At 44.2% G+C, this 11,882-nt stretch overlaps 1 protein-coding gene across 5 annotated transcripts in view; it reads right to left on the bottom strand.

Moving 5' to 3' along the window:
• Nucleotides 1–11,882, bottom strand: part of AREL1 (apoptosis resistant E3 ubiquitin protein ligase 1) — a 94,267-nt gene that overhangs the window by 15,252 nt on the left and 67,133 nt on the right. For all 5 annotated transcript variants that reach the window (XM_085869873.1, XM_085869874.1, XM_085869875.1 and 2 more), the window contains 3 exons: nucleotides 7,177–7,286; nucleotides 6,804–6,983; nucleotides 6,515–6,640 (listed from right to left, as the gene is read on the bottom strand). In XM_085869873.1, coding sequence (XP_085725999.1) covers nucleotides 6,515–6,640; nucleotides 6,804–6,983; nucleotides 7,177–7,286 — 416 coding nt within the window. The remainder of the gene's footprint in view (nucleotides 1–6,514; nucleotides 6,641–6,803; nucleotides 6,984–7,176; nucleotides 7,287–11,882) is intronic.

The following is an 11,882-nucleotide window of genomic DNA, read 5'->3' as shown; positions in this document are numbered from 1 at the left end:
GGAGCCTCAGCCCCGCCTTTTATTGGGTTCGGGGGAGGGGGGGTGGTGTTTGGCCTTTCACCTCTGACCCTTCACCTCCCATTGGCTCCGCCCCTTTTGTCATTCTGATCCGATCTTGCCGTCAAACGCGGACAAAGCGGACGTGGTAGAAATCACCAGCCCTCGCCCCAACGAGGGATTCCCCGCGTCTGTCGGCGGAGATGCCGTTGCTGGCGGACAGATGGCGGTGTTCTTGGAGATGAAGGTGAGGAGATGTTGTTCGTTGTGGCGAAGGTGGTGAGGAGATGTTGGCGGTTGTTGGTTAAGGTGGTGAGGAGATGTTGGCGGTTGTGGCAAGGGTGGTGAGGAGATGTTGGCGGTTGTGGCGAAGGTGGTGAGGAGATGTTGTTTAAAATAACGATAGGAAAGAATAACACTACCTCAAAGATGCACAGCCCGGCTCACGAATAATTACCGTTAGACATCGGTGGGGAAATCTATTGTGGACACACACTTATCGACATAACTCATCTTCGGGGAACCTGAATGGTGTTCTGTGAATTTCCCCAACCGTAACAATATACACACACAGTACATATATATATATATATATATATATATATATATATATATATATATATATATATATATATATATATATATATATACACACACACACACACACACACACACACACACACACACACACACACACACACACACACACACACACACACACACACACACACACACACACACACACACTGTTCCAAAAAGACCCGGATAAATTTGGCTGCTCATATATTTAGAACCACAAATGATACAATGATACCTTTTCGTTTACACGATATAGAAACTTATGAAGTTTTGTGCACACCATCAATATGCTTCAATGCAAGCTTAGTTTTGTCAAGCGCAGGACATCAAGGCGGAACACGAGTTCTTGCCATCTTCGGCTCAGCATGTTTGAGTCCACCAGTGCGCATGCAGTAATGATCCGAGAACGGAGATCCTGCAGGTTTGCCACCTTGGTGTTATAGACATCTTTGACAAACCCCCACAGAAAAGAAACAAGCTCAAATGAGCTAAGATCCTCGTCCTCTTAATGATGACGTCATAAAAACGAATATGACGTCATTGTGATGCATCAGGTTTGCGATAAATTATCTGTGCTAATGCCCGGCTTGATTCCCGCAAACAAAATTCAAACAGCTTGCCTAGTTTTGGAGATAATGGTATAGGCGATTTCCATTAGCGGCGATATTATGACGTCAACTTTTTTTCTCAGAAGAATTTCCAAAATCGGAGATGGTTCCTGCCTGCGCGTGGGCTTTCTGCATATACATGGCAAGTTTCACGAAGATCCGATGAAAACTCTGGGTTGTGAAACAAAAAATGTCAAAAAATAGGAATGACACCATAAAAATTGATATGACGTCATAGTGATGCATCATATGTGCGGTAATTCATCTCTGCTAATGCCCTGTTCGATTCCCGCTAACAGAATTCAAAGAGCTTGCCTAGTTTCGGAGATAATTTTTTTTAGGCGATTTCCATTAGCGGAGATATTTTGAAGTCATAACTTTGTTTCTAGGAGGAATTTTCAAAATCAGAGATGGTTACTGTCTGTGCAGGGTATTTTTACATATATACGCAAAGTTTCAGGTGAAAACAGATGAAAACTGTAGGCTGTGAAACAAACAAGTCCACAAGAAGAAGATGAAGAATAACAACGTGAGTAAGACATAGAGATCCTCCACGAGGATCTAAAAATCAAGGGGTGTTGTGCATGGTGATCATGGGCACCAAGCGGTTGGTCTGTCTCAGCTAATCCAGTGACCTGAAAAATTTTCATTCAGGATGGCTCAAACGACTAAGATCCAATGAGGGGGATCGCCATCCTGTTGAAAAATGAGATCGGGTTGCAGGTCTTCAATCTGTGGGAAGAAGAATCCTTCAAACATGTTCATGTAAATTGTTTTCAGAGCCCCAGATCCTCACATTGTGCCCATTGACCTTCCCCGATACATGAAAGCAAACTTCAGGTGTGAACATGACCCTTTTCAGGTAATCTTGATCATCCTCTGTGACTGAGCATTTCCAAGGTAAACGCCTCGTGTTTGGGTCCATCATATATATATATATATATATATATATATATATATATATATATATATATATATATATATATATATATATATATATATATATATATATATATATATATATATATATATATATATATATATATATATATATATATATATATATATATATATATATATATATATATATATGTATATATATGTATATATATATATATATATATATATATATATATATATATATATATATATATATATATATATATATATATATATATATATATATATATATATATATATATATATATATATATATATATATATATATATATATATATATATATATATATACACACACACACACACACACACACACACACACACACACACACACACACACACACACACACACACACACACACACACACACAATTCCATTCCACGGTTACTCACGATACATTTTGAAGGGAGTTGGTGTCCTCTTGGGTCCAGAATTTCTTAATTGATGCAATGAACTCCATACTTTTTTCAGAGTAGTTGCTTTTTAGCCTGACCTTCCTCAGCACAGAAGCAACTACAATGGCACTTAGTAGAGCACACACCTCTGCCAGACTGAACAGTATACGTTTTGTATCCCACTGGTAAGCCAGATCTGGATCAGGAAACCAAAATCGAAGCGGCGAAAATTTTTGAAATATCATGCTATCATTTTTGGCCCCATCTCTCAATGGTGAAGAATCACTTTTTTAAAAAATTTATCATATCTAGATTTGGATCTTCACCAAAATCACATCAATTCATCCTGGTCAGACAAACCCCTCTACAAAAGCTGACAGACCCATCTTCATTTCAGTTTCGGATGTCAAAATCCTATAATACATCAAAATGCAGGTCATTGTGTGCTGTGCGGTGGCTAAATTCCCTGATTGAGAGTTTAAATGTGACAAGTCAAAATAGTAAGGCTATCAAGTCAACGGTGAAAATGGGTTTGATACATCAAGATAACTATATACAAAATAAGGCACAAATATTTGGGGTCAATATGCCTCCTACCCGTTTCCAAATTTTCCCCTATGTCCACGTACAAATATTATCGTGCTATGTCAGCCGAAGGCAGGGCATGTCTGATTCCAGATATTATTTGGAAATTCAAAATGCTGAATATGCTTAATGGCCATTAATGGTAAAAAAAAATTATCAGAGGATGCAAACTTAAAATTCACATTTACATGAGTACATGATCATAATCTCACAATAATCAGCTTTTGAAAGCCGATTTTAGTATCCCTTTCAATACCTGGGGTCAGTCATGAGAGCCTGAAACACATACAAACGCCCTGCATTAATTGTATATACACATACCAAGATGTAGCTACTTATGAACCGGGTACTACGAGAAGTCATAGACCTCCCTTCCCCCCACCCCACCAAAAATTTAAAAATAAAGAATAAGGAACTCAACACAAAAGCAAACGTAACTGTTTGAAATTATTGATGAAATGGATTTCAAAATTGCTCGAGTTTCTCAAATCCAGACGTAATGATAAAATCTTAATCTGATCCAGATAGTTATTCATAAGCAGCAGATCTCAGCCTGCTTGCCAAACCTGTTGTTGGTGAAGGCATTGCAGGCGACTCTCAATGCTATTTCTTTGTTGCAAATCAGCTGTGAAACAGTACCCCCCATCTTTTTTTGAAACTTTCGCCTCTCTAAATTAGGAACATTAATTATTTTTGGATTTATATGAATATATCATGTCAAAAGAATTTTCACTCCCACGAGTTCCTTGCCCCCTGATCCAGCTATGACTCACTCCCACCCGAGATTAACCTTTGCCCCTATCCCCTCTCTCTTTTGCTCTGACGAAGGGTTCACGACCGAAATGTCAGCTTCTCCTTGCTTCCCATGGCAGTTAGCATACCTCAATAAACATCCTGTTGATTTCATCTATTGCTCTACTTGTAGGCTGACAGATCAACACTAATCCTCACGAGTTCGACTCGTTCTTCATTTTAGACTTGCATCATTTCCTTGTTTTGTTGTACGAAGAACCACCAATAATATATTGTTGCAGACTCGGGGTTCGAGGCTCGCCACGAGGGGAAGCACTCGGATCCCTCTCGAACACCCAGTCCTGAGGCCGCTGGGCACAGATAACTCCACGCACCGGCAGGTTATGAGGCAACCACGAACGCCGATTGGCACTGCCAATCTGGGCAGGGTTACATTAGTTCGCGTGACACCCTACCTGTGGACAGTTGAGTCAATTGGGGTCTCGTGTGCTCAGTGCACACGTGGATTACTGCCAAGTGATACAGTGAGTGTGCGCTGGGTAATAATAGCAAGTTATTAGGGTAGAACTTCCCGGCTAAGTTAATATGCAGACCATGCTGGACCAATGAAGGAAAAGACGAAACAAGCTGGGTACATTTATGACAAGCAATTTATTACAGCCAGGTGAGGAAAGTTATGTGGCACACTAAAAAGGGGGTTGATTCACAAAATGTACAGCAGGGGAAAGCAAGGAATTTGTGGGTGTGGCAAAATAAATGCAAATACTTACAAAAAGAAAGAGGACACAGAGCAGAGTTAACCGGATAATAACTTCTATAATGTTATATTATGCTACATGTGTTACAAGCACCATCACACACACTCGAGAAAGCAAGAGAGTTCAGAAAGAGGAGAGGCAGTTGAGGTGTTGGCGACCTCGTTGTACCGGGCGCGGTGGACGGACCTATGCAAACCAAGCGCTTGGGAAGGGGAGGAGTGAAGAAAACTTGGGGGGGAGGGTGTTTAAGGTGCATGAGTGGCAGTTGCAAAAAGGTAATGCAGCATGATGCAAAAGAGGAGGTGGGAGAGGTGCGAGTCAGTCAGTAATGCTCTTGCAGATCAAGTGTCCACAGTGGACGAGGCACAGATGGAGAAAAAGATGCATGAGAAGACAGCTTAACGGGGCACGTGTAAGAGAATCTGTAAATGTATGGTTAACGAGGATGACTGCGGAACACCGTCAAATCAGAGCGCCAATGACCCGGGGATGACGTGGCAATGACCACGGCAATGCTCACTCCACCATGCTTGCTTCGCTCAGTTGCGCTGCCCTCTCAGCTGGGATGACGCTCAGCTCAGCAAAGGCTCTGGACGGAGGATGAAAGAGACTCTGGATGAAAAAGACTCATTCAACGACTCTAATTTGCTCTCTTTTTATAGAGCCGGAGTGAAGGAGTCAAAAGGTGGATCAAAAGATCCTGTAGGCATTTCCACGCGTTTCCATTGGTGTATGGATGTCACCCCGAGCCGTAGCCATGCTCCACCAGGCTCGAGCTGAAAATGACTTCAGTTACTCTTCAGTTTGACCATGTGACAGAGCTCTGTAATTTACTTTGGCCGAGGGTTTTCGGGAGTGCTCTCCGGCCATGAATGTGCGCTAAACTCCATTTGAGCGTTGATATTTAGCGAAATGCCAGGCCCACCCCGACATCATTGAACGAGCCCCAACGCAAGTTTGCGCTTCAAGTTGCACGCCGAAGTACCCCGGCTCGTAATGTCCGTCGTACCCCCAGCATCCCAGAGAATGGGATGAGCTTCCAGGGAGCTATCCGTGGTTGGGGCGGTTTGTCGTGGTTGCAGTGAGGGAGAGGAAGTGCTGTGGCGTTTGTGGTGAAGGCGTTGAAGTGTTGGGAGTGGTTGAGGCAGTTGTGGTGAAGAGGTCGGGCGTAGGTTGTTGTGGGGAATTTTAGGAGGCGTTTGTAGTGATCATAGTGAGTGTTGTAGCGTCGTGGTGAGCGTGGTGAGGGTCTGAGGTGAAGCGTCGGTTGGTTTATGATGCGCCATTTGAATAAGGCTCGCATGTGCAAATGAGCTGGGTTGCTGCACCTCCTGATGCTCCTCAAGTAACCTTACTGATCTGATGTGCATGCATGGCTGGGTTGTGTGTGAAATAAAAAGTGATTGAAAAAGATTAAAGAATAAGGGGTTGAAGACCTAACTAATAGTTATACGCAATGCATCTTGTCCCATGTACCCAGTAGACATGTTGAAAGGGCTAACTAAACAAATACTAATGAAATAGCCATCTCGAGATCATGATATGCTGGGTGCCATTGCCTCGGAGGATTACTGGCTTTGCAGAGCCGCAACAATATCCATTGGCGTCCTTATTGAACTGTCTCTTCTCCTTGCTGGTAATCAAGTTATGCATAAGCTCAATAGCTTCCTGTATTCATATAAATTCCCATTTTCTCACTTTTATCAGGATGAAGTGTCGCAATGTTTTTCAATAACATGAAAGTTTGGTTTTCAGTTTAACATCCACATATTTGATCGGTGATGTCAAGTGCAAGCACATGCACACGTTGTGCACGCACGCAAGCATTTGCGTTGCTTTGCATAAACACAACTGCAGTCTGCACACTGCCGACCTCACCTGGTCCAGGTGTCCCTGTGCAGAGTACACTTCTTCAGAGAAGGTCAATTCCATTGAGGAGATGTCGTTGTTGAGTATGTAAGACACTTTGCTCTTGTAAAAATCTTGGTTGTCTGTCTTAAAGTACTGCAAAATAGTAGAAAAAACATCCGAAAGCATTCAATGATTAGCCAACCTAACATGCCACACAAAGACAAGGTACAAGGGGGTCAGAGTGACAGCCACAAACAGTATGGCACCCCAATGTTTTATGTCAGGTTGAACAGGCAGCGAGTCCATATAGTGTTACCCGGTAATGCATAGGAAGGCCGATGAGCTGTGCAAGGAAGGATCGTGTAAATCGAGCATGAACCAGTTGACGACTAGCTGCACCCAGTGCCGTTTCGTACAGACATTTGCCAACGATACGACCAGCAAACTCAAATGTCTTGAGTTGCAAGTGGGTTGGGTGATCTGGGTTCGGATGCACCTTGAGGCAATAGCCAAAGCAAAATTAGCCAGAGGTCAAGTTTGGATCATTGCCACATCCTCATGCAAACTTACTTCCCAAATACAAGAGTAAACCAATTGTAAAACCAGTTTAGCAAAGTGTACAAGAATAATCAAGATAAGTGACAAAAGTTGATTGTGTCGACACACAAAAGCCAAATATAAAGACTCACCAGCGCCTGGTTTGTGTCCTGGAAGGACACAAAGAGATTGTTCGCAGGGTCAAAAAGGGCCTTGCATATCTTTTCAAACCACTCTCGCCGTGGACCACCAAAATCCATAGCTTTAATGCACACATGAAGGTACACGATCAATGGATGAATGATAAAGAAGGTATAATGGTGTTATAATGATATATAATGGTGTTCAAACATCCTTGAGCTCCGTTCCAACCTAACAGATATCTCACTCTCAATCAGTACACTCCTCAACATCTCAAACATACTCTTTATTACCTCTCATCACACCTCCCCCTACCCCTCTTCCCACCCCCTCAAAACTTGTTCCTCCCCTGCCTGCTCCCACCTTCACCATACCACTACCCAGCCTCTCCCCACCTCTCCTCTCTTCCTCCTCCCCCATGGCCATGCCTGCTCTCATCGTCTCCCCTCCCTCTTCAAAGCAAACTTCACCCTCTTCCCCCTCCAAGTTTCTCACTAACCTTTCTGAAAAGCTCCCCCCTCACCCTTCTCCCTTCAAATATTCCCCCTCACTCCCCCTTCTCAAAGTTGCCTCCCCCACCCCCTCACATCCACAAAGCTGCCTATTTCCCCTACCCTCTCTCTTTCAACTCATTCCTCCTCCAATCTTCTACTTCCCTCTGCCCCTTCTCATTACTTGCCATTATGCTTCATCCCATCACCACCCAGCCTTTTGTCCTTCTCCTCCTGTTATGGCCCACTCCCATAGCTCTTCTGCAATCTCCAACACACTGTCAACAGCTTACGTGACCTCCCCTCTCCTTAGCCTCCCCATCCCCTCCCCTCTCCTGCACCCAAAGCCTCTTCCCATCCCTCTTCCTGAACAGTGTGGACCTCAAACATCCAGGGCCTTCGCTATAACTTGGCATCTCTAAATGCAGGTTGCCATTGACAATAATCTGCTTTACAGAAACCTTCCTCCTTCAAGACGTCTCTGACTCCTCAGTATCTCTCGCTGGCTACTCCCTCCTCTGGAATGAAAGACCTGAGCCCCGCCCTGGCAGTGTAGTTACTCACTTTATCAAAAACTCTATTCCTCACTCTCCATTAATTGCCCTCACTCCACCACATCACCAGGAATATCTCTGGTCTATTTGTGTGTTGCACCGTCCACCAAACAGTGATGACTCCATTTACATCTCGCTCTCCGAAAACAAGGACCAACAAGGACCAACTTCTATCCACTCATCCCAACTCTCTCTTCCTCATATGTGGTGATTTCAATTGTCATAATGCCAGTTGTCTGGGTGTGGATACCACTCTCACCTGTCACAGTACTTCAGCAAAGGGCTTCTGCGACTCATTGGGACCGACACAATCTGTCAAATTCCCGACGTAGATCTCAGTCAACGGTGCTCCATCTCTCCTGGATTTGGTTTTGACCAATTTCCCTGCAAATATCGACTGTTCTTCCTCTGCTCCAATCAGTTCATCAAACCATGTACCTGTCAAAGTGGACATCTCTCTGGGCATTATTAGAGAACCACCTCAGCGACATTTCACTCAGGCTGACTGGCAGAGACTTCAAGCAGCCGTCAACCTTCTAGACTGGTCTCCCCTTTCTACTTTCTCCAACATTAACTCATCCTGGGAATTTTTACAAAGAATTTTACCCTCTCTCATGCACAGATTTATACCATCTTGTCTTCAGTTGTCATACCCTTCCTCCCGCCCATGGTACACTGAAGCCTGTAGCAAGGCAGTTGTCCTGAAACAACTTCCCTTCACCTCATGGAAGGCAAATCCAACTGAAGGCAATCTCAGTTCCTTCCACAAAGCTCAGAACAAATGTGTGTCGACTCTCAGGAGAGCTCGGAAACAACATCTTTCGAATCTAAAGTCTGAACTCTCAAACCTCTCTCCCTCCACCAAATCCTGGAGGTGTCTAGTTAAGTCTGTTTCTGGTGTATGTTCTCCCTCCATTCCCTCCCTTACCTCAAATGGCTGCACAGCTGACACTGCCCGTGAAAAGGCTGAATGCCTAAACTCCGTGTTTCCTTCAAAGTCTTGTGTCCCAAACGCATCACTTTCTGTACCTACCTTACCCAGTGGCACCCAGCTGTTCCTGGAATATGTGTCCTTTTCTCCCGACAAGGTGGAGAGTTTGCTGTCAAACCTCAACTCTGATTCTGCAACCGGACCAGACAGCATCAGCCCACATGTCCTAAAAACCTGCTCTGCTGCTCTTGCTCACCCTCTCTCTGTTCCATTCACCTGCTCATTTGCTCAAAGTCATCTGCCATCTGCTTGGAAATTAACAAACATTACCACTCTGCATAAAAAGATGCAAAAACAGATCCCTGCAACTGCAGACCAATCAGCCTTCTCCCAATCATCAGCAAGGTTATGGAATCCATCATCGCTTCAGACATTAAATGCTTCCTCTTTGCCAATGGCTTGATTTCCGATCAGCAATTTGGATTCAGACCATGTCACTCTACCCTGAGCATGCTGCTTCTGCTTTCCTAACAATGAATGGAGGTCCTCAATGCCAGACACGAGATCAGAGCCAACTCCCTAGATATATCGCGAGCTTTTGATATGGTCTGGCACCCTGCTATGGTCACGAAACTCTTCTTATGGTATCCAAGGCAATCTCTACTCATGGCTCGTGGACCTCCTCTCCTGTCGCAGTCAACACATGGCTCTTAATGAAATTCTCTCATCTCCTCTTCCTCTCCAGGCAGGAATTCCCCAAGGTAGTGTCCTAGGCCCTGTGCTTTTTTTGGTTGTCATCAATGATCTCTCCAACTCTCTGGAAAATCCTCTTTATCGATTTGCTCATGATGCCACCCGTACTATCTCTCATCCTTCTGATCAGCAGGTCGCATCCTCTTCACTCTGCAGACCTGGATAAAATCACAAGCTGGTTAAACACTCAGAACATGTTTTTCAATCCTGATAAATCTCTTGCTCTCACTGTGTCTCTCCAAAAGGACCATCTGGAAATCCCCCCTCCCCCTCCCCCCCACCTACTTTCTCAACATTCCTCTTAAAGAAGTCCGCCCCCCACTTTCTCAACATTCCTCTTAAAGAAGTCCGCCCCCACTTTCTCAACATTCCTCTTAAAGAAGTCCCCCCCCCCACTTTCTCAACATTCCTCTTAAAGAAGTCCCACCCCCCAACCCAATCTACTTTCTCAACAATCCTCTTAAAGAAGTCCTGCCGTTCAAGCTTCTAGGTCTCACGATATGCCATGATCTTTCCTGGGAAAGCTACATTTCCAAGCTGCCCTCCAAAGCCATTCGCCGACTGGGCATCCTCCATCGTGCAAAGTCCTTCCTCGGCACACCTGAGCCCCAACCCTCATACAAAGCTTTCATCCACAGCCTGTTGGAGTACTGCTCTCCCCCTGGGCTGGTGCTCCTGCTTCACACCTAGCTCGACTTCAAGCTGGAGAAATTAAGGCTTTTAGGATAATTTTTTTTTTTAATCTCCGATAAGCTGAGTCTTTGGGTTTCTCACTCTCACCGCAAGCAGGTCGGTGGTCTCTCTATCTTCGACCGTCTCCTCTCTGGCCTTGCCCCCCCCCGCTCTGTCTGTGCTTTGTCCCTCCTATATTTCCACAGGGTACTCAAGGTTTGCCACAACCCCTTCTGATGAAACTGCCAAAAATCAAGAATCACTGTTCACCTTCACTCTTTCATTCCTCTTTTTTCCCACCTCTAGAACAAACTCCCACACTCTCTTCAATCCCAGTCTTCCCTCCAGGACTTCAAAACAGCTGTTCACCACCATCTCATATCTTCCCCCATTGAAAAAAACCATGATATTTTCTACCCCCGTTAATCCACCCCAAACCCACCACCTTCAAATTCCCTGCTTTCCTTCCTGAAAGTCCCTGTAATGTCCATCATATTTACCCCGTGTACGCCGCCCCATCCCTCTCCCTTCCACAGATCTCCTAATGTCTCTGTTCCCTCCTGTTTTGTGCTTCCCTCTCCCACCATTCTCCTCTCTTGTTCCCCTTGTTCTATGTTCTGAGTGTTAGCTCTCATACGAACCTCGACAATGTAGACAAAAAAAAATCCATCCAGCATCGGTCTTAATCGACGTGGACACGACAATATCAATGGATGGATGTTACAATAGTTGGTTGATCCTATAACCTCTTTTCCTGTCAGGTGGCCAGAATAGTACAGCAAGAAAAGGTGTTTGCACCAGGCTCTTACAAATGAAGCTATGCAATTTTTGTAATCCACACTTTAATTGCAACATGACAATGAAAAAAATAGGACCACTGGACCTGTTGCTTATCTGGGCCCTGACCTAATATTTTAACCCAAATATGGTGGCATTCTGACTGTTGGGTCTGGAGAAGAAGGTTTTTGAAGGAATTCACCAAGTCCACCATTTTGACCTCCTTAAAGTCAGTGACTGGAACGAGCTTTGCAATCCTCGTTAAAAGTCAGGAGCGGAACCTTGCTGCCAAATTTCAGCTGGATCGGTCCAGCGGCTTGGCAGGAGAAGTCAAAATAGGAGATGGATGGACAGACAGTGCATGATGACAATACCTTATCTGGAATTCCAATTCCAGATAAGCCAATATATCATCTATATCCACGTATGTGGATACATATTTGCATAGAAAGAAAGAAAACGTTGACGTGAATGCTTCAATGGATATGCCTCTGCCCATTTAGATGTTAATCCACTGTTAGGTTTGATTTCAATTGAAG

This window comes from Eptatretus burgeri, chromosome 2 (genome assembly GCF_056783735.1).
Source record: "Eptatretus burgeri isolate ZD-2024b chromosome 2, Ebu_testis_v1, whole genome shotgun sequence".
Taxonomy (NCBI): domain Eukaryota; kingdom Metazoa; phylum Chordata; class Myxini; order Myxiniformes; family Myxinidae; genus Eptatretus; species Eptatretus burgeri.
This window is presented reverse-complemented; position numbering and strand designations above follow the sequence as displayed.